Genomic DNA, 27,741 nt, shown 5'->3' with positions numbered 1-27,741 from the left:
CCCTTCCCTCTGAACAAAATGATAAATTTGAGCAACTCCTACTGAAGTTAGGAAGAAGACTCAAATGCATGAAACAGTTTAAGAATTTAGTTATTTGTTCAGTTCTTGCAACGCTTCAATACCTCGTTAAAAGTGTGAGGCTGTGTCAGATTTTGTTTCTCCCTTCCTGACCCTCTGACAGTCTTGTTTGAATACAAACCAGGCTGGGTAGAATCTGCCAACAGCTTTCCCTTAAAGCCCCTCCAGTAACCTCATGAACTGCTGGAAAACTTTCAAACCAGCCTTGCAAGCACAGTTTTCTCAGCTAATTAGCCTTATCAGCTCTTTCCTACCAGTCATAGTTGTGCATTCTTGCTCTGTTTCTTCCAGTGCATGTTGAGTGCAGCAATGACTGGTGGAAACACTCGGTCATCATTTTTATGTTATTTAGATGAACTGTTTCCAGAGAAGTTAAGAATTTTAATCAGATGATTATGCCGCTGCAGGAGGTCTTAACAAACACCACATATGTCTGGCTAAGAGTCAGGAATACCTAATGCTTCTGACGCTAAGAACTGTTTAATGATTCTGCTCTCATCTTTTAATGTGTATTTTTTCTCTGTGTCATCCTCACAGAAAAAAAACAAAGGCTTAGCTGCACAAATCAGAAAAAAAATAAAGCCTTATTTTGTTTATCCATTTGGTTAGCCTGTGTTTTCTGTGAGTGATCCCAGCTGCTTTGTCTGACCTATCAGTGGATCTTCATCATGTCAGACTAAAAACTTTCTGTAACTCAGGTGTTTATTTCAGGAGGGTCTAACCACCGGAATCGGCCACCCTTCCTCCATACTACTTTACTAACCACGGTTCATGTCTTGTTTTTGTCTCTTTTTTTTATCTCCTCTCCCTCTCTATCTTCTTTTCCTTGTTTTTGTTTGTTTGTGCTGCGCAGGATTTTCTCAGCTCTGCAGCCCTCGACGGGCCTTCTCTGAACAGGGCCCTCTGCGCCTCATCAAGAGCGCCTCTTTCTTTTCAGGTTGGCGCTCAAACTGGCCATGACTGGTGTTTGCGGGTGCATGCTTGTGTGTAGGCTGTAACTGCAGCAGTTCTGCAGGCGTTGACACTGTGCGGCTGCATGGATTTTAGCACCAGTAGTGGTAGCGATAGTTATAGCATGTGATATCACAGCACTTTTGCAAACAACTTGGGTCAAGTAGTAGCTGCAGAAATAACTCTTGGGTTGTGTTCCATTTCATGCCGAGCACGATTTTAAATTCCGGGTAGCACAAATTCCTGCATGAAGGCACCTAAAAAGGCAAGTCTCAGCTCTCTTCTAAGACAACTACATGGTGATTCATTAGGAGTGAGAAGGTAATCAGATCTTAATCCAAGAATCGGCCCTAAAAGAGTTTTATGGGTATAAGGAGATGGACGCTGACGTCTGATAACCAGCAGTTACTCATGCTTGGAAAGCCTAGCATAACAAAATGATACCGCAGTCTGGGCTAACACTTAGATTCAGCTATTTATTTGTTTACTTGTAACTGGTATGATTACCAGAGACGGGTGAATTACAGCAGAGACTGCAAACAAGTCTGACATATTTACCTAACCAGACTGGCACTGACTTTGTTTCCACTCCTCCTCTATCATGAGGCTCTCTAATCTTGCAGGTTGACAGGTTGCCTTTTCCCACTACAAAGAATACAAACTCTAGGTGTGACTGGGTTCTTGGTGTTTGTTTTTATCTGCTCAGAAGCGCTTCGCAGCCTAATTACAGAAAAGTAATAGCGACTTACAAATGCTTGCCTGCAAATGGCTCAATTCTTTGTCAGTCCTTGTGTCCCACAGTATCATGAAGTGCTCTAAAACAGATCATTATAAGTATCTGCAAGTGCTATTTGACCCAGGTCTGCAAGTGCACTGCACATGCAAGCATGGTGCATGGGTTATATGTGCTCACTGGTGTTGGTGGCTGTAGTTGCAGTGATAGTTTTTGTAATTGCTTCCCTTCTCTCTCTCTCTCTTGGTGTTCTTCACTCACTCACCTGTAATGTTTCATCTGTAATACTTGGGCAGTCATTTCAGGCATTGAAGATGTGCAATTAAGCCATAACCTATTACCAGTATTTTCTGATGTGCAATTTGGACAACAGTATTTAAAGCTCCTTAGCTTTATTGATTAAGGAGAAGCTGACTGGGCATGTGTGCATTTATTTGGAAACACCATGCTTCATATTCAGTGTTGCTGAAGCAGCTGTTGGTAAAATGCCTCGCTCAATGGCACCTGGGTTGCAGTTGCTGGAGGAAGGGAGAGAGTATCTTTTTCGCTCTCCCTGATGAAATTTTGTCAGCCAGTCCAATACATACAAAAAAGGATACAAAACACTGACATCCCATCACAAACCCACAGTTCCATGTAGAGTGCGAGTGGCCAATGTAGGAGGTCCTCCGTCCTCTGTCACTAAACACAGGGCTGCCTGTTTTCAGCTAACTTTTGATCCTTAAAAACTAAGATCACTATATTTTACTATGTCTTTCCTGCCAGTGCAATATAACACACATCCTTCTCGAGGCAATATTGCTCATCTGCATTTCCTAAAAAAGTTGCCCATGTATTATCACTGCAGAAGAATACACTGAATTTCCAGCAGATAAGCTCTTTGTCCAACTTTGTCTTTTCTAACAAAAAGCTTAAGTAGGCATTGATAACTGAGTACATGTTAGTGCTCAGTGTTTAATGAATGGTCCAAGATATACCTTAGCGTAAGTAGAGCTGCAAAGGTGGTTATTTTCACTGTTAATCATTTAGTATATAAACTGTCAAAAAATAATGGCAAATGCTCATGGGAGGTTAACAGAGCCCAGCTTCTTAATTGCTTCCCTACTGTGTGTTCAGACCAAACAGGACTTTTTTAGCGTTGTGTGATAACATATAGGCTAAAGTCAATGGAAAGACACAAATAGATGCAAATTCTGGCTGCGAATAAAGTGAATACATGAAACTATCATCATTTTTCAAGTGAAAAATTTGCGGGTGTGTGTTTGCGTGGGTCCACAAGGGCGAAAATTCACATTTGGTCTGAAATTGTCGCTTGTCTGAGCGGCAGCCAAAAACCAAAATGCTTATTTTATGATGTATGGAGAAAAGTAAGCAAATCTTGTCTTAGTGATCTTAGTGAAGCTGGAATTGGAAAATGTTTTTGGATTTTTACTTGATAAATGACTCAAATGATTAATCAATTATTGAACTTAGAATTAATTTTGCATTTATTGATTAACTGTTTCAACACCCAAATATTAGCATTTTGCATCTCCGTTTCACATTGTGAGTGTTTTGCTGGTGCTCTGGCATTAGCTGGAACCAGAGCAACTTCCACTGAGAACAGAAGTATAATAATGGACCGTAGCTCACTAAACTCAGTAAACACACAGAGCTGAAAGTGCGAGTTGATTAGAGAGCTTATTTGCCAGAAATATTCAGTGTGTATTCCTCTCCCCTCCCCCACCTGCCCCCCACAGGGTGAAACCTCTGCCCTTGTAGTAGTGTGGGTGCAGGGGTGGTGACTTGTATAAAAAAAGCCTTTCCCTGCTCAGTGCCGCCTTCCTGCGACCCTGTGTAGGGCACCGTTAGGCTAGCATGGCATGCAGCTCTGTCAGTTATGCAATGCTGGAATGGCACACTGTCACACACACACACACACACCTGGCAAAAAAAGACCTAGTTGATTGGCCCATTAATCATATCATCGACCTATGCAGAGCTACACTTTCAACTGCGCATTCAGCTGATGCTTTTGTGGTTTCCGCACCTCTCTGCTGTGAGTAGCGTCAACTTTTTCCCCCATTTTTCCCTCCCGAGTGTTGACGAGGAGGACATATGAGAGCAAGCAAACAGGCTCAGTGACATCCAGCTCATATGGAAGCTGTAGCAGCTGGCTTAGATAGCCTACAATGACAGGGTGTGAGTCAACAGTAGTGCGTTTTGCCTCACAAGATGCTTTGCATGTGTTTTGACACTTCCTGTTTTTTGGCCTTAGGAAAAAAAAAAAAACTCTGTGATAACAGCATGAGAATCAATCAGTAACATTAATTTGAATGCAGTGAAGTCTCTCCCAGCACCTTCTTGTTTCTGTTACCTCTGGCTCTGTGATTTCCCTCCCATCGTGACTTTGAGTCGGAGTTGTGGTGTCTTCATAGTTTAATGGTGGTGCAGTTGTTCTGAATAATCCATCAGACCTTAGGCATCTTATGTCTAGTTTTTTTTCTCTGCTATTCTGCATTTAAATACCACAGCATCAAATCCTGATGGCTTGTGGCTATTGGTATGGCTATTAATTACTTACAAGCACCTTTGACCACAACTTTTCTACCAGCCAATTTGTCATATATATTCTCAAAACCACATTTTGATTGTGCAAAAACAACACTGGTCTTTTCATTCAGAATCCCCCTTCCACTGTGGGCATTTGACAGAAAAGGGTAGCTTCACAACATCCAAATGTAAGTGAACTGCCTTTATAGACATGAACACGGAGGATGTGATGGATGAAGTAGAGAAAAAAGGAAAAGCATTAGACTTTGTGTTTGTTTGTGGTTGAGGGGAAGAGCAGTAGACACTTCCCATCAGCTGTGCTGCTGGTGGTGGGAGAGCAGAGCATCCACAGCAAGCCTCCTGCTCTCACACTGATCACACTGGTGTGTTTCTCACAGGTTGTTTGTGTCTCCTCTTTGTCGGTCATCCTCCCCATCCCCTCTGTATTGTTCCCCTTCTCTCTCTCCCTCCTTTTTCCACCTGTCTCCTCTCATTTCTGTGATTTCCTTCCTCCCTCTTTCACTTGCCTGGTTTCTCTCGACCCTGTCTTAATCCCTTTTTACCTTCATCTTCTCATCTTGCCCCCCCCACCCCCCATCTCTCCATCTGTCTCCCTCCCTCCCTACAGGTCACAGCCACCCCATGGACATGCCTGGCCGAGGGCTGTACGACGAGAGGGACAGTGGCATCGCCAGGTCAGGTAGGTTAATGAGACAAGCAGCGAAAGCCTGGATTGACCTACACTCAGCGCAGCTTTCACTCCTGCAACTGAGCTTTGAATGAGGCTTTGATTTATTCTCAGGCAGTGCTCAGGAGGAGAAGTAACGGGAGATGAGGTCACAACAGGGAGGTCTGGAGCTGTGTAGTTAATCATATCAAAGACTGTTGGGATTGTAGTTTCACTATGTATAATTTTGCTTTACAACAATACTGAAATGGTCTTTTAAACTCCTTTTCCCCAGCTCACACACAATTATAATTAATTTCCAGTTGACATAGCTAATTCAGATGATCACTCGCGTTTTTATGCAGTTTTTTGGATTGGCGAAGTTTAATTTAATAGTGTCAAGTATGTCCAAATTATTGTAAAAGTGCTGTTTGTGTGCTCACAACAAAAGTATTCTATCCTTTCTTTTTTGCATGCAGAAAATAACATAAGTATGACCTCAGAACCTTTTTCATTACACATCAGAGAATTTTGCATCACTTTCATTTCACCTGAAACACAACCCAGGATCTCTGTATGTGTTAATCTGTTGCTCTCAGCGTCTTTTTTTGCCCTAAACATGAGTGAGGCAGTGAATGGAAGAATGTAGCCAAACTTGACTATCTTCAGTCACAGCTGTACTGGAGCAAGGAATTTGGTTATAAGCCTTTTATTTTGAAATAAAGGCTCAGTATTTCAAATTACAGGCTTTTAACCAAATTTCCTGTTGTATGCCTGAAGCTAAAGCAAGTCTGGCTTCATTCTTCTGTTTCTTCATTCACACATTTCTCCCTTTGTGAGCACCTTAACTTTTTGTTGAAGTCTTCAAACAGTTTGTGCCTTTGAGCACCTGATCACACAGGCATAAGTAAGGAAGCGACTAATGAGTTTAGCTGTAAGCACTTCCTGGTTGAAAGTCTCTGACCTTTTTTGACCTGCTTTTTCTTTACGGTTCAATGTCAAGCTGACTGATGTGGATTTAAGAGTTACACAAGCTTTGGTTTCTTACAACCTTGGTGCTTAAGCTTGACATGTCGCTAATGTCGGCTAACACATGCGCACAAACCCACACAGTTTTCCATTTATTAACCCCTCCTAGGTAACAGTATAGTACACACATTTGGGGCAGGGGCTAAGTGTCTAGCACTTGATACTTAAAATTTGAATGTATGAACAAGGAGAAAGAGGGACGGAGAGGGGTGAAGTGGGGGTGGGGTTACTGTTGCAGGGACTCTAGGCTCTGGAAAACCTTGTGCAATGGAAATTGACCCCTGTCCCTCAAACCCCCCTTCACACACCTCCACCCCCGTGTCCCCCTGGCATGGCTGGCACGAGAGGAATTGCTCCTTCTGCCCGAACCTCGGGTCACATGCAGAGGATTAAATATAGCAGCTCCCAAAACCTGCTACTAGTAAATGAACTTCTAATTCGAGCCTCGGCCTCGCGCCTCTCATCTCCTCCCCACTGCGGTCAGGCAGGAAAGCTCTTTATCTGTCTCTGACACAAACACAGGCGTGCACACACACACACACACACACACACATACAGTGTATTTCTGTTGTCACACACAAGATCACACACACCTCCTCTCGAGCTCATGTGACCATCGATCAGTGTGTGCTGCCTGGGGCATGAATAACTGTGTGATCAGGGCTTGTAGTCTGTGTGTGTGCTTGTGTGTGTGTGTGTGTGTGTGTGTGTGTGTGTGTGTGTGTGTGTGTGTGTGTGTGGACAGGTTGTCAGTAACATGCCCAACTGGTGTTAAGCCAGGTTTTTCAACAACGGCAACATGTGACTGTTAGCTAGCAAGCTGACATTGGATTCCATATGAAATCTATCCTGTAATTAAGGGCTGAGTGCTGGGAAATGATGTGTGTGTGTGTGTGTGTGTGTGTGTGTGTTTATGTGGCCGTGTCCATGACATGTTTGGGTGTGTCTGTTGGGTTTTGTGTGTGTGTGTTTTATGAGTGTCTTTCTCTTTTCTCAAGTCTGTTGCGTTGGTGAAAAGTTTTATTCTCTTCGTGTAGCTTTCTGTTTAGCTGTGTGTGTGTGTGTGCGTGTGTGTCAGTCAAAATGAGTAACCTTCCACACCCGTCATTGTGACTCATTCTTGTCCTTTTTCCCGTCCTTCACCCAACATTTGCCCCCTCTGTACCCTCTCTCCACCCTTTCTCCTTCTGTTTCCTCTCTCCTCATTTCTTCCTCCTCCTCTTCTTCTGCTTTCTGAATATCTACATCTTCCTATTCTCTCCCTTCTGTCTCCTCCTCTCATCTTCTTTCCTCCTCCCCACCATCTGTCTATCCGTCCATCCATCCATCACCAGCCTCTCTGAGCAGCCTGTTGATCACTCCCTTCCCGTCTCCTGGCTCCTCGCTGACCAGCAGCTGTGCGTCTAGCTACCAGCGCCGGTGGCTCCGCAGTCAGACCACCAGCCTGGAGAACGGGGTCTTCCCTCGATGGTGAGACACATACTTACATACATACATACATACATAATTACATGCTATGGATATCACAATGCCAGAATTTGAATTTGACCAATACCAGTTTAAAAATTCGTGTTTCTTGTTACTTGATTGGATACTTCTAATGTACACATTGCACATGGATATTCTCATATGCAGCCAAATACATGACCACATGCTCATATTATCTGCAAACACAATGACTATTTGCACCAAACAAGGTACAAAAGGAAGAGGATCATTCTTTGATGGACACACAAACAGCATCATTTGTGCGTCGGGCACATTCTCTGCCTTTTCACATGCACACGCACACACACATGCAAACAAGCATGCATGGACACAGATACACATGACACAAACTAACATATGCAGTGCTGCTTAGGTGTGATATACACGGAGATAAAGAAGTGTAGAAGTGAGGAAGTGTTTTTTTGTATGTACTGTAACATCCTGCGGACGTTTCCCCACAACTTTCTTAACACAGGCTTAGACACGTATGCGCATGCACATACACACACACACACACACACACACACACACACACACACACACACACAGCCTCTTCCAGTCACTAATTCCCTCCCTTCGATCTCCCCTGCTCAGGGCCTCAGTCAGGCCTTTGTAAAGCTTATCCTGCTAGGACTTCCTCAGATTCCAACAAGCAGCTGGGAAAATGACACACACTACTGCTATGTACAAATAATTGTGTTCACTAACGCGCAAGCACGCACACACACACACACACACACACACACAGTGCTGTGAGCAGACAGGATGCTGTGTGAGCCTGTCACTGTAAACACAGCCATCACCCTCACAGCGCTCTAATCTTCCAGACACTAGCTCCAGCTCAGCAGCACTAAAGGAGCTTGTTTACCTGCTGCAACAGTGCAATACGCAATGATTAAAACTTGCTTTGTGTATTTTATTTTATTTTTTTATTTTTTGCTTAACAGGTGTACTTTATTATTTCTTCTGCGTAAGTGTTGCAGCGGATGTTTTACTGCTGTATATAGGATATGAAGTGGAAATATCTAAACAGTAGGGTCTTATTTACTTGCTGCTTCTGCACAAGAAAGGAAAGCATCTCAACATTTGAAATAGTATGCACAAATATTATTTCAAATGAGGAGTTAAGCAGGTAGACGCAAAATGTTTTTTTTTTTAATACATTTTTACTTATGTAAGTTTACCTCAGGCAATAACTGACAAACAGATCTGTATTTCCCCTTAAATCAATGCAAGAGGCAGTAAGTAAACACTTTCTGTTGTTTTTGCTTCACTAGTATGAGACAGAGCTGAAAAAAAAAAAAAAAGATTTTTTTCTGCTTTAATACTACAGCAGGCAAGATAAGCCAAAGATAGGATGAGACTTTATTGATCTGTGTGGGGAACTTGCACAGTTGCAGCAGAAGTCATAGGATTCATATTTATATGTTAAATAGACTGTACTGGTTGCAAGTATGGGACTTTACTTACAGATGCTACATGCAAATTTTGGCAGAAGACATGACTGCTCAAATATGAATTCCAAAATTAGAAGTGTGTTCGTTAAACAGTGCAAAGTGTGTGGTATTCTGCTGCACCTGATCAGTATTTGAATGTTTGACTGGATCTCTTTCGGTTTTGAAGTAAGCTCATCTCTCCTAACTGGTTGTCTCAGGTCGGTGGAGGAGAGCTTCAACATGTCTGACGAGAGCGGCGGCCCCAGCCTCGGTGTGGCCCGCAAGAAGAAGATCGCCATTGGGGTCATCTTCCTGCTTTCCCCCGACAACGAGGAGAACAGCCGCTTCCAGGACTTCTTCTTCTCCCACTTTCCTCTCTTTGAAAGCCACATGAACAAACTCAAGAGCGCCATCGAACAGGTGAGTCACGGAGTGTATGTACGTGCACAGAGATTCAGTTTGATTCACTTCTTGGAGTTTTGATTTTTGGGACGATTCCATTTCAGTTCGTAAACCACGATTTGAGTCCATGATTTGATTCAGGTCTTTAAGCCAAACCTTCATATCCATTAAATAGCGCAGCTATAATGTAAGGTCATCCTTTTCCAGACGACTGAACTATTTCAGTTTATTCCAGAAAGAATGGTGGGTCTTTTTAAGAATCTTGAACGAGGGGCACCCCGTTGGCTCACCTGGTAGAGTGCATAGTGGAAACCATGGCAGCATCCTGGGTTCAGTTATAGACCGAGCCCATCTTTCCTGTCTCTCTCCACTGTCGCTATCAAATAATGCAGAAATGCTAAAAAAACAAACAAACAAAAAAAACCTTACATCAATAAAAGAATGAATTGCTTCAAAACATTTCATATCGTTTAAGGCCAAATCCAGAGTGATTCGTACTACTTGTTTCTTTTAGCAGAACACTGCAGTTGAATCAGATTTTGTACTCAATGCCTCGATGAAATGAATGAATTGTCACACCTCTCCCTGATAGATGTTGTACCTTTCTCAATTTCCTTGCAGAGATTTGTCTGTCAGTGAAGTCCCTTTAGCAAGGAGATATGAATAGAACATAAATGCAAATCTTATATCCCCTGCTGTTGTAATGAGAGGAGCTGTTTAGTGACCAGTGACCAGTCAAACTGCAGACAGATTGAATGGTCAATGGTCATACCTTGTATATCTGTGGCTTTGTTTACTGGTGTATGTTGCTGGCAGCATTAACGCCCTGGAGAACTTCCAGTCTCCCCCGCCTCAACCCCTCCAGTTATACTTCGCTCCCCCTTTCCCCTAACTATGTCGTTCCTCCTCTTTAGTACCTATTTCTAAAAGTGTGTGTGTCTGTGTGTGTCTGTGCTGTGTCACTCTCAAGGCCATGAAGATGAGTCGTCGGTCAGCTGATGCCAGCCAAAGGGCATTGGCTTACAGCCGAATGGTGGATGGACTCAACGAGTTCAGGTGAGGCCACCACTCACATTCACTCACCATGACTGACACAGACATACTTGCATAGGCATCGCTCATAATGTGTCGTAGATGTTGACGCTCCTCTCCAAAGCGCCTCGCAACATTGTTACTCCCAAGACTTGTAACACTGGTGGCCTGAGAGGGAATCTCTGACCCCTGACCGAGTTTTACCTCTACACTCTTCCTATTGAGCGGCATGGGGACGCCAACTTCACTTGAGTGATTTATCCACACCCAAACCGACAGTCCAAGCTTGTTTATTTGATCTAGTGCCCTCGGTGCAATTCTCCAGCTGCTTTTTCATAGCATGACTATGTGAGTCTACACAGGGATGAAGACGAACTGAATTTTTTATAGCAATGGAAACGTTGTTGGCATCAGGACGTTGAATCTCAAAGGAACTCCCATCATCCAATGTGAATCCAATCAAAACAACAATGGAGGCAGACAGCCAGTGTCGGCTCGTTCCACCTCAGCTCACCATAACCTCAGTTCTTCCTCACTATTGGTTGTCTCTGCCCATAGCAGGACATGGTCAGGACCTGCACAGGTGTTGGGTTGTATTTTTTTTGTAATTACTAATTAGCCTTTGCACTTCCATTCTCTGAGTTAATTTCCTGTGTTCACTTCACAAAACAGAGTATGGGCACTGCTGGGTGTGTATCCATTTGGAATATGGGCAGTATCAACAGGCATTTACAAAACTATATAACAGGTGATTGGATCAGTCATTTATCTTTAACTGATTGGTCCAATCATGTTTGTCTGATTGGACTGGTTGTCTGTGATAGTGAAAGCAAGCAAATATATCGCCGAGCATGTTGCCAACATGTTACAGGACTATTCAGGATTTTTGCTGCTTTGCTGCTTTTGTCAGGAAAATCAGTCAACTTTGGCCTGTCTCTATTGTCCAATTCATCACCTAAACCCTACTCATAGTTCTTCAATGAATGCTGATTGGTTCGGGTTTCTGGTGGCCTCCGGTGATCATCTAATTGTAGCATAAATCAAACCAGTGTGTTTACCAGGGACAAAAACATGTTTACTCCCACTTTGCCCACAGCCTCACTAACAATCACTGCCTGCTTTTTTTATCCTAACACCAGAATGCTCACTGACTCGCATGTTTTATTAGTGCCAGACTCTCAATCATTCACTGGTGGTTTACCAAAGCCAACTTCTCACTCTCATCCACAGTGGCCAAACTCTCATTCTCTCACAACGTGACTGGCAGGGTCAGCGTCTTCATGTCGTATATCTGTTTTCTATGTCTTTGCACTATAAAATCTAATGAGGAAATTTCCATGGGACATAGTCACGAGAACAGCCTCAGGCTTCACATATCATGCATATTCTGGATACCAGTCGTCACTGCACATCATGAGACTTGTATTTACAGTTCACGGTGTAAAGGGTTTCGTTTCCCGGTAGTCAGGTTGTTGAACGTGGGCAGGACAGATTGGAAAGTTAGGTGACATCAAGCAATAAAGGTAAGAGATGGAAGGGTAAAGGAGCAGTAAAATCTTTTCTCATGGAATCCAGTACAGAGAAAGGAGAGAAAAAGTGACATGAACTTAACATTTTTTTCAACAAGTAGCCACAGAGGCAAGATAATGCTGATTTCACCCCTGTGACTTCTTCCACATATTATAATTTTTTCAAAGTAGTTTTTTACAGAAATGAAACTGCCAACCAACAGACTACCTGCCAAACTGGTTGGAGGCAAGTACTTGTGGAGGAAAAAAATGGAGCTCTGGTGGCCGGTTAATTGACATTTTTCACATGTCACAGTCACCAAGTAGAGGCCAACTTCTACAGTGCTTATCATAGATTTTCACCAGGGAAGCTGTAATGGCCTGGCTGGTTAGCTTCGTAAAGTTCCTGTGTTCCTCAAAGTAGGTCATAAAGTAAAATATTTCCATACTTCCACTACATTACCCAGTGCTAACATTTGGGCAGCTGTAGTGGCGTCTGGTCATTTTCACATGCCTCTCTTTCTAAGCACAGTTTGGTAGTCATCTGTCTGTATTCCTGCTGCAGTAACACACACAGTCTCAGTTATGTACCACCATATGGAAGGAGATTTACAATTTACAATATAGTCAAGATTAAAATGAAGCCGATTACAATGCAATGCAAAAATAATGTGCATAGGCATGTTCGTTTTTCCACTAGTCACTTAAAGCAGGAAACCAGACATCAGTTGGAGGTCCTGTTCTAAAAATCTATCAAAAAATCTCTTGCTGACTGGTAGAATTATAGAATGTGCTCGTGAATTTTTGGATTTCATCAGACGCCGCCGCCTCTATTTAACAAATTCCATTTTGTCATGAAGACACGGGGGCAAGTATGATAACAAAGCATCTAAAGAGAAATTTAAAGGTGTAATTAACAAACTCATATGGGATTTGTTCAAGGAATTATTCAGCATTTTTATTTATATGCATATTTATTTGTATGATACTTACATACAAGGGAACACAGACTGTTTGATATTTCTTGTATTACGTGATAGTCCCATAATTAAGACAGGGCTATATTAGGAGAGGGTGCGTCATGGCTACCAGCTGGGATTTTCCGTCTCTGGGTAACAAGGTAAATAAAGTTTACAGGGTCAGCGTATGGAAGGTCAGGGATCATGGCGAGCTGAGGAGAAACAGGGATTGTGTAATTCTGCTCTGGTTACCGATGTAGCATCCTGAGGTGTGTCAGAGCAGTCAGTGATTAATGGACACATGCCATGGTTTATGTGTGAGGCGTGCATGATGTACACAACCTCTGACCTTCCTCATATGTTCCTGTTGCATTCCTACAGCTCGAGCTAGAACATAGTAATTAATAAGATGCACAGTAAGACATGGGAGGTTATATTGGGTGAGACAGAGAGGGGACAGTGTTCTCTTCCTGTTAGAGCACACCATAGGTGGGTCCATGGTTGCACTCTGGCTGCAATGGATGCTGGCGGTTCTTTGCGTAAAGACTGTGGGCAGTGAAGGGGAAGTTGCATTGACGGAAGTTTTATAATCAACCACTTATTTGGTAACCAAAGGACATCTACCTCCTAGAAAAAAAAAAAAAAAAAACTGGTGAAAAAATAGTAAATCTACTTTTGTGACATCATCTAATACATCACATGACTACAGAAACATCCCTGATTAGAAATTAGTTTATGCAACTGATTTCGTGCGCATTTAAATATGGGCAGACATAAGTTGGTATGAATTTATGGCTTCTTTGTGCATTTGTGTGTCTGTGCATGCTTGCAACACTAATCTCACTTTGCCCACACACTCTCTCTCACACACACACACACACACACACACACACACACACACACACATGCTGGCTGGCACTTGCCTATCTGAGGTCCCCCCATTGCTGCAGTCATATGCTTATTGGCAGCGCGCCACAGCAACCCAAGCGTCCGGAGAGGCAACCCTATCTACCTCAGACACTGGCCGTGAGCACCAGAATAGTAAATAATATGTCCGTGCCAGCAGGAGGGAACGGTATTGCTTGGGACAAACAAAATATCTTTAAAATCTCACCTTCAGACAGCTGCTAAATATACGCAGGGCCAGTCTTGGCTTTTGCCATTAGGCTTTTGACTTCATGGAACATTACAGAGGGAAAAGGGTAGAAATGCCTCTCCTTGATGCTGATGCTGCTTTGACGTAGTCGAGGGTGGGCATGCACACATACCCACGTATGCAGGCAAAGATAAGCTATGTACTTAGCAGAGGCATGCGTACATAAAAGTTGCTCTGGCCTATATTAGGACTACTGTATGTTAGGGTCGGCAGTTAGAGTTCAAGGGGGAGTAGAGGGGGAATTAACCAAACTCTAACCTCTGGTATTGCTAGTGAGCACCGCGGCAAGGTGGAAAATGCTTTCTCTGTCAGAAAACAATGGCTCCGGTGATCATGTGTTGACAGCTTTAAGGGTCAGATTCCCACATACTAATAAATGGCACTCATTGTTGCCTCTGGCACTTTGGGGAGCAGTGTCCACCAAAGGGCATGCAGATGATGCTACTTACCTGCATCTCAGACAACCACCTCAAAGATCATCACTCTGTAGCCTGATACTTCTTAAGCATTTTTAATACAGCATCTAAGCCTTATCAACACTGTTTTTAAGGCTTCTGGGCAGCATTGTGCCAGTAACCCATAATAGTAGTAGAAGAAGTGAGACAGGGAGCATAAATAAGACTGGACTCAACGAGGATTCAAATTCATGCTGTAAAATGAATCATTCATATTGTGATTAATTTGTTTATACCCACTATTATTTGCATTCAGATTTAGTATATAATAATCTGATGCAAACACTACAATAAATTGTGGCTCAAATCATTGAAACTAATAATTGGTAAGCCAGATCACAAGATCCACATTACCGATTGAGACATAACTGTATAGCCCTAATCCTAACCTTTATATGTTATCAGTTATTATCCAGTAATGGCCAGGCTATTGGGTCCAAATGTACTATCTATCTTCATCTTTGTTTCTTAAACCAGTTTTTGGTAAGCAGAGCAGGGCATAAAGCCAACGAGGTCAGCAGTACATGTCAGTAATGCACAAATACGTGCCTTCTTTAAAACTGGCTCAGCAGCACCTTCATTTCATGTAACAGCCGTGCTCCTTAAAGTTCACCTGAACAGCTGGTGTGGAGAGGGTGAGACAAGATCTCCTCCTCCACCAGAGCTGGCTTGGCCTCAGACCTCTGCCCACTGGGAGCTTTTAGTAGACTAATATACACCAGACACAGCAGGGTCAAGTTGGACTTTAAAGGGCCAGGGCAACTCTACCCGCATGAACACAGGAATGAATAAAGCACTATTAGGTCATTTGATGTTACAGTCCAACTGGCAGATGATCTTTTCTGCACTGCTGACAACGAGACAGACCTGTTTTAGGATGCATTGCGTGATAAGAGACCTTAAGTCCATTTTGGCTTGAACTGCTAGGCCGTGCTGTGGAATCCAAACTACTCAGCACCATGATGCTCTTAGCTGTCACTGTTCTTGATGAGATGACAGGTTGAGGGTTTATATTTCTAAGAAATAACGGCTTAGTGATAAGATAACCAATTGCAACAGCCGCATTGCAATGCACTGCAATCTTTAAGTTCTTGTTTTCTTACCCAGTTGATACTTCTCCTTTTGCACCTGGAGTAAAGACTTTGTTACATGCGTTTTTGCTCTCCTGCAGGAAAAACACAGCAGCTTAAAGTGGTTTGAACTCTGGAATAGCAGAATTTCTGGAGAAGGTCACTGTCACTGTGTGATAGCAAAGGTTTCTCTCAGTGTGCAGCCTGGCAGGTTCTGCCAATGAGGTCATTTAAGGACATTCAGGTTCTGATTTTGCTGTAGAATTAACTTTGTTTACAACCACAGATCTCCTGCTGCTTCTGTCTTGCCAAGCAGCTTAACACCTAAAGCAAGCTTGGGAAACAGCACGGCCCTGATGGTCCTATGCTCGATCACAAGGTCCTGTAAGGAGATGGCCTTTGGTGACTGAAACTGGTAATGCTGCAAAAAATATCCATCTCAACAAGTCATTCAGTGTTAAAATCTTGTTTTTGTGGAGACCTGTTGGCTCACGTGGTAGAGCTTGTACCTCTTATCAAAGCTGCATCCTTATTCTTTCCTTCCCATTTCCAGATTTTTTTTTCTGCATCAAGTGTCATTTTCTTTTCTTGGGCTGATCTATCTTATTCCACCTTATTGCAACATATTTACACTTGTTCCAAGACAAAAATCCTGAAACAAATGAAACTGCTTTGGAAACTAGTGAGGGTGTCTCAGTTTTTTTCCACTTGATTTATTTAAAAAGAAAAAAAAAAAAAAAGCCTTGATAAGGTAGATATTTTTTGCAGTGTAGATATTAACTTCACCATTGCACTTTGCTTTATATGGAATCTTTAACTCTAAGTTGCATTGGGACTCTAAACAGCAATAGAATAACTCCAATGAACAGGTCAAAGCACCTTGTCCTCTAATAAAAACTGACACGTCTTCTCGATTGACAGTGCAACCCAGAATCTAACCCAGAATACAGCAGCTGCAGGAGCGTGCTCTTGTTTTACTCACTCAGCATACAGTACATATTTCAGCAGTGTTAAAAACGCCCCGATTCTCCACATTCCTCAGGCTGCAGAGATTCCCCTCTGCCTCTGTGTCAAAGCTTGGCCGGTTGCCGAGACATGCTCACCATCACACCCCACCACGTTCCATGGAAACTCCAGTCCTTCTCAATGGACAAATGCCCCAACTGAGGCACACACAGATAGACATAGAGGCGTACTCGCACATGCATGCCCACACAAACGCGCATACGCTGTACAGAAGGGTGCGTGTGCACTCACAAGTGTGTGTGCGCAAGTATTTCTGACTTTCACAAACAGACACACACACACACACACACAACCAGGGTCTCCCAGGGCCTCACTGCAGACAGCAAAGCTCTGTGAACTGAGATCTCTTTTGTTCACCCCAAGAGACAATAACATTTCTGTTCTCTCTCTGTCGCTGTTTTCTGTCTTTCTCTCCTTCCCTTCCCCTTTCCTTCACTCTCTCCCCTGCCCTCTCTGCCCTCCTTTCCCCTTTCTTTCTTTATCCCCCCCCTCCACCCCTTCCCCTTTATCTCTCCCTGCCCTCTCATCCTCCTTCCCCTCCCTCCTGTTCAGGACGACCATCTGTGACCTCTATACCATGCCGCGGGTGGCCGAGCCTGTCTGGCTGACGATGATGTCTGGAGCCCCGGAGAAGAACCAGCTCTGCGGCCATTTCATGAGGGAGCTCTCCATGCTGATGGAGCAGACCTCCAAGAACCAGTTGAGTGGCACTCTGTACTCACACCAGGGTCACAATGCTCATTTGATTTCTGCAATACCATGGGAAAGTCAGGGAATTTGATTAGTTCCCTGAGGATGCCAAGAAATATAAGGGGAATTCTACAAATGGACCACTTGAACTTCCTAGGAATATACCAGAATGCATTCACAAACTCATTTCACACATTTATTATATTACATGGTTTCCTGCTGTTTTATACATTATATGGCCACAGCAAACCCAAGGAAGCCAGAGCGGTCACCCCTCTAGAACTTTTCTGACCTGAACATCAACATCAAGACAGCAAAGAAGAAGTAAAAATGTTTAAGTCAGAGACACGCTTCTGTTTAGTTATAGAAAGTCATGACATTTTTACATCAGTGGCACAGCAGGAGTCCTGTAAAAGCATGCTGGACAGGAGACAGCAGATGAGCAGAGAAGCACAGAGTGCTTTTATTTCCACTACCAGAGAGAAAGGCACCTTGACATAAAGAATGTTAAACATACATGCATGTTATTAAGAATAATAATTAATAAGATGCAAATGAACACACAGATGCAGAGAAATGTTGTATACACGCACACACACTCAAATGTCCTTGTCAAGCTTATCAAGACAGACGCATGCTTGCACACACACTACTCTTTCTCTCACACATGCACTTTCTCTCTTTCTCACTCAAACACACACATCCTCAGAGGGAGCTGTGAATGTGAAGATCCCTGCCAGTCTCTGGCTGGTTATTGTTGGCGTTACAAAGCCATGCCAAACCACTACTAATTGTACATACATGAATTGGTAGCAAGGCCTTTATTGAACATCCTATTTTCTATTCAGAACGGCTGATTTCAGTTGTATTCAAGTATTGGATCAGCTATTTAAAACTGACCTAAAGCAGTAATCTCTTGCATTTTCATGTAAATATTTGTCTGTTTTGCTGGTCTTTATCACTGATTGACACAATAATGATGTAGCCAATGCTCATCTCATGAAAGCTGTTTGGAACTCCTGATGTCACATATGTCTTTCATGGGTCAAAATCCCCTGGCATACTGGATGTGATACACTTTACATTTGCAGCAGCAGCAATAGCTAGCTTATTTGGAATAAATGGAAAAAGATTTGGGTTGACCTGTGACAGCCACCATAGCTGAACTGCCTAAGAAAACACTGCCACCTACAGAAACTCACACTTTAAAAGAAAATGTAAGGAAATTACATGGAAACCCGAACACAACAGAAAGTAAAAAGCCATGGACACTAAGAATGACTGTCCGGAGATGGTGTAGGTGTTGAGACCCTTCACCCTACTTTATCCTTTAATGTTTATGCCTACCAGCCTTCTCTACATATCTGAACACTTTCAAAATGTCTAAAATGTTGTCTCAATTAAAGCCATATATCTCCATGGTAACCATTGGAGTCACTTGTATCACCATCATCACGTCACGTCACTGTTTCCACAGCTACTGGTTATGATGACTGCGAAACAACTGAAAGATCAGGCTTACTGCATCACACTAGGTCTTAATTCAGTTGTCATTTCACCTTTCCCATGGCTGATAGTTGTGATGACTGCCACTATTACAACTGCACTCCAGCACATGATTGAACTTGACCACCATGACACTGTGAGTCATAAGACAGGAAGGGAAGTAGACACTTGTGGTCAAGACTGAGAAGTGAATCATAGCAATACAATGTGTGTGTGTGTGTGTGTGTGTGTGTGTGTGTGTGTGTGTGTGTGTGTGTGTGTGTGTGTGTGTGTGTGTGTGTGTGTGTGTGTGTGTGTGTGATGCGTGATGCGTGATGCGTGATGCTGACGGTAGGAATAAAGTGTCTGACCAAAGAACATCTGACCTGACCAACAATGGTCTTAAGGGAAATGGGGGCAAAAAAGTTCATATCACTTTTAATCAGTTGTGTTTTTTCCACTATCATTTCATTCTGCTTTATTATTTGGTTCTATTCAATTCCATTCTCCTCTATCCTCAACTGACCAACCTGTCTTGCTGTATTCCAGATTCCTCCCTGCCTTGTTGACAGCCATCTTGACCAATCATCTGGCCTGGGTGCCCACCGTAATGCCCAATGGTCAGCCTCCAATCAAGATCTTCCTGGAGAAGCACTCCTCACAGAGCGTTGACATGCTGGCCAAGACACACCCCTACAACCCACTCTGGGCACAGCTAGGTGAGACGATCACACACACACACACACACACACACACACACACACACACCACACACACGAAGAGAAAAGCATGTGCCTGGTTTGGAAGTAAAATATCACGCCTGGTTTTGGTTTTCATCTTGTCTCAAGCTGGTAGTTTTCCTTCCTTACATGCCATTTTTGAACATTACAAAAGGAAGACCAGTTCAGACAATCAGAGCCTTCAAATTTCTAATAGTTCTGCCATAAAAAAAATTGTTATCTCAGGTTTTATTCTGCCACTTTATAGACGTACTTTAGTTGATAATGACGTTTCATGTAAAGTGGGAACTCATGGATGACATGGGCCTAATCCACATATAATGGTGTTTTTATTATGTTTGTTAAGAGGAAGCTGCTTGGTTAAGAAAGTTAACTCTATTATTTTAGTTGTGAAACTGAATAAAGTTGTTTCCCCTTTATAATTGCCCTTGTGCAACTGATAAGCATCACGTTGACTTGTGATGGAACATGTGACATTAGAAGAAATCTACTTATTTCTGATTAAAGCAGTGACATGCTATAAATATCAGTCAGCTTGAAAAGTTTACTGAGTTGTCAACAATCTCATTCTCAAGTGTAGTGGGAAAACAAGTTCAGTAAACAGTGCCATCCAGTGTTCAGACAAGAGAAATGCAGATCAGTCTGCTGATACCTCAAACAAAATAAGAAATGAATTAATGGAGAGGGGGAAAAAAAGAGACCACACAAGGTTAAATATTTGTATAGCTGTCTTCTAAAAGTTGGGAACTGCATTACTTATAAATGAGAACTGTAACGGCTTGAACACCTTTAGCAGTCCAGAAGTGTTTATTGTTTGCTCCTTCCTCTGCTGCCCTTGTTGATACATTTACTGCACAATGGACATGAAAGGAAGCCGTAATGTTTTGCTGCTCCCCGTAGTTTCTCCAGAAATTGTAGAAAAATATCTAATATGTAGTGTTTCACAAAATAAAATCAACCAAAAAAAACAAGGAAAAACTGTTACCAGCACATGTAAAGTTAGTCTAGTTACTGATGCTGCTTTCCGATGTCCCTGTTTATAGGTGACCTGTATGGTGCCATTGGCTCACCTGTACGTCTGTCGAGGACAGTGGTGGTTGGCCGCAAACAGGATCTGGTCCAGAGGCTCCTCTACGTCCTCACCTACTTCATCCGCTGCTCCGAGCTCCTGGAGACCCACATGCTGGACAGTGCTGAGGATGAAGCCATTGTTATGCCTGGCTCCCTCATCACCACCTCCTTGAGGAGAGGAGAGGTCGAGGAGTCAGACTATGTCCTGGTAACCGTCCACAAACCCAGCGGGGACTACCTGTCCCAGGGGGCCCAAGGCGGGCAAGCTGAGGCCGAGGACAGCAGCTACCCCTCGGATAACAGCCTCCAGAGCAGCACTTACACAGACACGGAGGTTGAGCCTGGTGCCGGGGACACGCCTAAGGAGGAGGATGAAGAGGAAGATGAGGAAGATGAGGACAGTAGTGAGAGTCAAGGGTCCAGGAGCAGTGTGGTTCAGACGGGACACAGCGAGAGTCACTGCCGGAGTCAGGGCACCCTGCTTATCACCAGGACTGCAGAGGCAACTGAAACCAGGGAGCTGCGCAAGGAGTCTGGCAGCCCGCTGCACACTGAGGCCAGACTGGAGACAGTGGTGTGTGTCGGCTCGGCGTCCCCCAGGGAGCAGACCTGTGTGCTGGATGCAGAGACCAAGAGCAACCTGGAGTCTCTGGTCCCATTCATACCAACAGCCCTAACACCAGACCCATCCTCACCTCCCACCAGCCAAGAGGGGAAGGACATTGAAGCAGAGGCCAGGATGGAGGCAGGGGTTGGGAACCAGCCTATAAAAGTGCTGGCTCCACGAACCTTGGGAATCCCTCTGGAGAAGAAGCCCCCAGATAAGAACCTGCCTGCTGCGGTGCCGGTCCCAGGTATGCCAGGAAACACAGCGACAGGGCCCATGGTGCTGACACTTACTGAAGAGGAAGAGCCGGCCACAAAAGTTACTTTTCTGATTGGAGACTCGATGTCTCCAGAGTCAGACACGGAGAGCCGCGGAAGGAAAATGGAGGAGGACATCAAAAAGCACAAAAAACACCTCAAGGATAAACAGCTGCTGCCTGAGCAACAACAGCAACAACTAAAGCATCATCAAGGACAACATTATCAACAACAGCCACAGCAGCAGCAGAAGGGAGCAGATTCAAAGACCAGCAACAACAGTGCAACATCAGAGGACCAAACCAAACAGACCAAGGAGGCTCCAGCCCTGCAGCGGGTCTCCAGTAAAATGCCCCAGTGGAGCCCCGAATATATGGACTACAGCGAGTTTGATGAGTATTTCTGCTCAGAGAACCCTGTTGAGACCAGGACTATAGACGATGTGGCCAAACAACGGCAGGACGCCAGTGCCACGAACAAAAAGCACAAAGAGTTGCTAGACCCCTCGGGAACCCCTACATCAAGTGACTTGGAGGGTCCTGGCTTTCAGGGTGCAGGCCGGGGTTTGGGTTTGGGTTTTGGTCTGGGTCTAGGTCTGAGTCCAGGTAGTGGAGATGTAGGGTCCTGCACAACAGGGGACAGGAAGGGGGAGAGTTCAATTGAGGTCCAGGGAAGGTGTAGGTGTGGGTCTACAGACTCTGTTGAGACCTGCTGCTGCAGGGGCTGTTCTGCTGAGCAGGACAAGGGCATCGTTGTGTCAGTCGCCGTCCCCCAAGATGGCAAAAACAACAGCAGCAACAACAAAGGGGACCAAAAGAGGAAGGCGGCGCCAGTCAACGACTGGGAGATCCCGCGTAACGAGAGCTCAGACAGCGCGCTGGGGGACAGTGAGAGCGAGGAGACGGAGGATTGGCAAGAGGAAGTGGTGGTGCCCTTCCCTGGGTGAGTGGGACATACATACACACACACTTACTCACAGACTTTCTCTTCTAGTTCTCACATACCTAACTTAGCTCATCTGTATTGGCATGTCCAATTTACTAAAGCTTTATATGTAAGCAATAAAATAACTGAAAATAAAGTAAAAAATAACAAATTATAATCACCTATTCATCCTCATCATTTGATAAAACACTTTTATAGGAATCTTATATCATGTTTTCTGTTAACAGATCAAAGTTGGTGGAGAACTACTCAAAGCCAAGTATTGCCAATTTTGGCCGGTCTCTATTTGGAGGCTACTGCCCCACCTACGTGCCAGACTTTGTACTACATGGGATGCCTAGCGATGAGAAGTTACGGCAGAGCCTCATGGCTGAATTGACCCATGCTGTACAGGTAATGGTTCAGTTGGAAACTTTTTTTCTCAGTGCCAACACAAATGCAGAATCAGGACTCACAAGTAGCCCATTGGACAGAATTTAGTAACCCATCATCAGGTTGGAGATTTTTGGCCACAGGTTTGGAGTCAAAACAGATCGGAGTTCAGTCACTGTAAATTCAGCTAAGCGTATTGGCTTTTACCGCACTCATTGTTTCATGTGAACCAAAGACAAGGTGAATTATGGCAGTGTGAGCATCGATCTCTCTCTTTACTTCCTGAGCTTGGTTCATTTCGTAATGCTTGGCTTTCCAAGCATGACTGCTAACTGCTGAGTTTCGGATATCAACATCCGTCTTCCTCTGAGATTTGGGGTTGTTTCCTGCATTTAATTTGGATGACAGTATCAATACTAATGAACTGTATCACAGTTTGTTTGCAAGAGTATGGGGTTCTGCATTTTCAGGCGGTCTTGGTTATTTGGTGGCATTCTCACTATTACTACTGAAACAAACCAAACTACATGAGGCAGCACTGCAAACATGATAGCAGTAAATGCATCTTTACACTATCAGATTCTGGTATTTGGACAAAAACAGTTGTGTTCTTCCTTCCTTAGAGTGGTTATTTGTTTACAGTTTGTTTCGAAATGCGACACAAGGATTTATTTGTAAAACCTTCTGCTGCATTGGCTGAAATTAGTACTCCATCTTTCTCCATAGCATCCAGTATTGGATGAGCCCATAGCGGAGGCTGTCTGCATTATAGCAGACACAGACAAGTGGACAGTGCAGGTGGCCAGCAGCCAGAGACGGGCCACAGATGTCAACAAGCTGGGGAAGGAAGTCCTGGTGTCCAGCCTGGTTTCAAGCTTACTGCAGTCCACTCACCAGCTCTACAAACTCAACCTCTCACCCAACTTTGTATGTTAAACCCTTCACTATTTATACTATATTTATGATGGAAAATGTTTGTTTGATAGACTTCTGTTTTTACCACTGATAAGAAACTTGGTCACATGCTTGGCAACATCCCTGTGTGTATATAGTGTTTGGCTTTTTTTTTTTTTTCTTTGTTTTTTTTTACCTCTACTGACTATGCATGTTCCTGTCTCTTTCTCTTCCAGTGTATAATGCACCTTGAGGACCGTCTGCAGGAGATCTACTTCAAGAGTAAAATGCTGGCTGAGTATTTGAAGGGCCAGACTAGAGTCCATGTCAAAGAGCTAGGCATGGTCCTAGGGTAAGCAACTCTCTTTATACCCACCTCACAGATGGTACCAAGGTTTATTTCTATTGGTTATCCAGCCTTTTTGAGAATGCTTTGCAGGAACTCTATGAAGGAAAAACAAGACATGATGGTTAATATCAGAGAAGAAAGTGTTCAATATTCTTGAAGCTATTTCTTGCATCATTTTGACAGCTGTGTTTGCCACCAAACTTGCCAGCTTTGGAGTTAATCTTACTCTGCTATTGGCTCTGTTGTCCTTCCAGAATTGAGTCCAGCGACCTTCCCCTGTTGGCTGCGGTGGCCAGCACTCACTCTCCCTACGTGGCACAGATCCTACTGTGAGACTGCAACAGCACCGAGGTCCCAAGCAGCTGGCCGGCCGAAGAAAGACTGGGTGGTGCCGCTCTGGCCCCACAATGGCTGCCCGTGCTCCACAGGTGCCCCGACAGGGCTTCCTGACCTGTGTGCTGGGGCTAGAGCAGGGCGTGTTGGACTAAGCCCATAGCCAGCGCCTCCCCTCATCACAGAGCCGGTGGCTGCTGCTGCTGCTGCTAAATTTGGTGCAATACTGACTTTGTACCACTAGGGGGAGTCAGAGACCACAGTCACATAGGTGGAGCGAGGCTCTGCTCATGACTGGAGCATCCCTGAAATGACCTTCTCCTGTTTTTTGAATGTTTCTTTTAAAACAGGACTTTTTTTGGACACAGAAGCCAAAGACTTTATTAATTTTTCCAGTTGAGAATGGAAATTTAAGATATCTATAATTTTTTTCTTTTCTTTTTTTTCTGTACAATCTTAAACCCAGTCGAAGGAAGCAAAAGGACTACGTGTTTAAGGGAATTGAATGGACTCTTTTTTTTTTTCTTTTTTTTTTTTTAACTTTATGGTTAATATCATTGAGAATATTATCAATCTCACTTATGCCAATTTATGTCATATTGTTTATCCTCATGTATTTGTTTACAAGCAAACTTTCCCTGAGATATCTCAATGATAAATTCTTTCTTTATTCTTTGTTAAATTACAATGCCTCCATAAATTCTGACTTTAAAGCCTATTTTTGGGCATGAGGGGGTGATCGATGCACACAGTAATTTTTAGTTCTCTACAAGCTGGTTTTGAAATGGCAAAAGGTGGCTTTGACATTCTTATCATAGGTACAGCACTACCTCAGATCTTAATATGGGCGATGGCTACTACATGCATTTACAGTTGCCCCATAGCAAACCCTGAGGTATCATTTTTATGCTATTTTAATCAGAGGAATGTCAGCTTGAACTGTGCGCAGACTCTATGCTGTGTTCTTTGTGAAAAAGGGAAGACTGTTTTATTCCTTAAGTTGATCGTTGGTCAAAACAAACAAACAAACAAACAAAAAAAAACTGCATATTTTTGCTTCAGAATGTGATTAATTAAAATGGGTCCCTTTCTACTGTGGAAAAGCTAAAACATTGCATTATCTATATCTATTTTAAAACCAAAATGCTGAGATATTTTCACACTTTTATAGCTTCGCCACCTTCATACGATGTTTACGGCTCTCACGTTTGCTTCAGAGACGGGAGTAGAGAAACAGAGTAGGCCTTACAGCACGTTAATATATGTATCAGTCACACACTATTTTCAGGCAACTCGTGTTCGGATGACGTTTTTATTCACAATACCACAACATGCAAAACAAAAAAAACAACAGTAGCACGCTTACTGTTTTGGTCTCTTTTTTAAAAATTTATTTTATTTTATTTTACCATTCTGTAGTTTTTCATGACATTGATGCGTGTGTGAGTTTGGAGGTTATGCCATATAACCAGGGTGCGATTTGCCGGGGGAAACTGGTTGCTCTCCCAGCTTCTCCTTTTTGGTAATATTTCATCTCCAGTGAGGCGTCTTTTTTTTTCTTTTTTTAATGAAAGCCAACCACTGAAAACATTTAAAAACCCACTGGAAGTGCATCTATATTCTCTCAGCTGTGTAGCAGCCTAAACCGACCACGTTACTTTGTTTTGTACACTTACGTACACGTCTTAGAATTAGACACAAAGAGACAAAGCATGAATTTAAGAATGGCCCCCATTAACTCTGTTCAGCCAGCTTTAACCTGTGAGTGGTTTCTGGTGAGCAGTATTATTTTAAGCTGTTCTTTATTGGCTGCCACAGCATGACAAATCCCTTTGGCTGTGGCCAAATTGATACAAAATATATTTTAAGATTAGCATGTGGCTTAGGTAAATGCTTTCTCGCTTCCTCAAATAATGTATGTAACTGATTGATAGGCCTTAGGTGTACAGTGTATGCCACAATGTATGTTGATAATTAGACAATGCAGAATGAAATGGCAATTTTCTCCCATTCAAAGTGTTCCCCCTACCCTTGTTTCTCTTTCTTTTTTTCCTTTTTTTTTTTTTTTTTTTTTTTTTTTAAAAAACCAAATCGCACCCTGAATATGACCCAAGTCTTAATGGACATGGCATGAATGCATCAGAGGCTTCTGGAGAAGTTGTTTTGCTGGTCAAATTGATATATACATGCTTGTTACTGTATGGAAGATGCTCTGCTATATCAGCCTACATTTTGTACAACCCCCCGCCATTACGTTTAAAAGGGTATACATTTGTATCTGCTTCTCCCTCTTTGTATATGATTTAAATTATTAAGGTAGGTCATGGTGTGTGTAACGGTTCGTGTAAATTGTACATACTCAGTTTATTTCCATTTATTTGTACAGACTGTCTTTAAGAATTGTCCCCTCGAATTATTCTTTTCCCAATTTTATGGGAATGTTGTGCAATAAAGATGCTGATGCTAGGAATTTCATTGTCTCTGTCTTTGAAATATAACTCTATATTTCCTGGAGCACTCTCGCTGATATGTGTGATGATAAGAAGAAAATATTTCCCAAAACCTGGAAATGAGAGATCCAAGAGCCATAATTCAAATTGAGGAATTCATGAGAAAATTGCGGAGCGGTTTTACAGGCAGTGAATTTGCAGACGCGGAGGCAGAACCCAGGGTGATTGTACAGGGAAATAAGCACATTTTCTGCTTCATAAATAAAAGTATTTGTTCTTAATAGTCCCAAACAGGCATTGTGTGAGGCCACAGGCCCGGTGAGGGCTGGCCCACTCATTTATTTACTCTTTTTCTATCTTTGGTTTGTTGTAATTAAGGATGAAGTAGCATTTACCTTTACATTTCTTTATTTATATTTATTTATTTATTGTTTGCTTTATAAATTCAAAGTGGCGCTCATTCAACATGCAAAGTAGTGCGCACTGGACGAGTGCAGGACATTATGAGACTTTCTCTTTAGACTGGTGGCAGCATGCCAGCTGGATGACATGCAGCAGTTAACCCGCTTTTGAATCCACCACGATATCACTGGTCGTGACTCCACCCTCCCCGCCGCACAGCACATGACCCAAAACGAGCGAACCGCAGTTATGCAATAGAGGAGTGACGGCCGAGGGTGAATCCCCCGCTGGCAGTCGCCTGTGTGTGTGCGTGTGTGTGTGTGTGTGTGTGTGTGTGTACATCACTATGGCTTTACTTCACTCCTGTCAATAGTGGGCTGTTATAAGAGATGATTAACAAACATGACACTTGTGAGTGATCACACTTAGAAACTGGGTGAGGTGCAGGGTGAGACTTGTATTTTATTTATTTATTTAGTGTCATGGCCTTTAATTCCAGATGAAGTGTAAAACAAGAGGGCAGGATGGGCTCTGGTCTCCTGTTAGACTTGGATCTGTGTGGGCTGTCGCTGCTCAAAGTGACTCCAGGAGTCCGCAGAGGGAAAGTTGATGCTGCCTTCAGGT

The 27,741-nt window shown here is 43.2% G+C and overlaps 1 protein-coding gene across 2 annotated transcripts in view; it reads left to right on the top strand.

Annotated features, from left to right (window-relative positions):
- fnip1 (folliculin interacting protein 1) overlaps positions 1-26,735 on the top strand; it is a 55,583-nt gene extending 28,848 nt beyond the window's left edge. Inside the window, exons 7-18 of one of the 2 annotated variants that reach the window (XM_030069455.1) lie at positions 932-1,015; positions 4,923-4,994; positions 7,325-7,460; positions 9,133-9,334; positions 10,287-10,372; positions 17,075-17,221; positions 19,247-19,416; positions 20,481-22,314; positions 22,545-22,710; positions 23,416-23,616; positions 23,820-23,935; positions 24,187-26,735. In XM_030069455.1, coding sequence (XP_029925315.1) covers positions 932-1,015; positions 4,923-4,994; positions 7,325-7,460; positions 9,133-9,334; positions 10,287-10,372; positions 17,075-17,221; positions 19,247-19,416; positions 20,481-22,314; positions 22,545-22,710; positions 23,416-23,616; positions 23,820-23,935; positions 24,187-24,265 — 3,293 coding nt within the window. In that variant the 3' untranslated portion in view covers positions 24,266-26,735. The remainder of the gene's footprint in view (positions 1-931; positions 1,016-4,922; positions 4,995-7,324; positions 7,461-9,132; positions 9,335-10,286; positions 10,373-17,074; positions 17,222-19,246; positions 19,417-20,480; positions 22,315-22,544; positions 22,711-23,415; positions 23,617-23,819; positions 23,936-24,186) is intronic. The other variant, XM_030069456.1, reaches the window with a different exon arrangement.
- Positions 26,736-27,741: the final 1,006 nt, after the last annotated feature.

The sequence above is a fragment of the Myripristis murdjan genome, chromosome 14 (genome assembly GCF_902150065.1).
Source record: "Myripristis murdjan chromosome 14, fMyrMur1.1, whole genome shotgun sequence".
Lineage (NCBI taxonomy): Eukaryota > Metazoa > Chordata > Actinopteri > Holocentriformes > Holocentridae > Myripristis > Myripristis murdjan.
The sequence above is the reverse complement of the archived record's forward strand: the minus strand, read 5'-3'. Positions and strand labels throughout refer to the sequence as shown.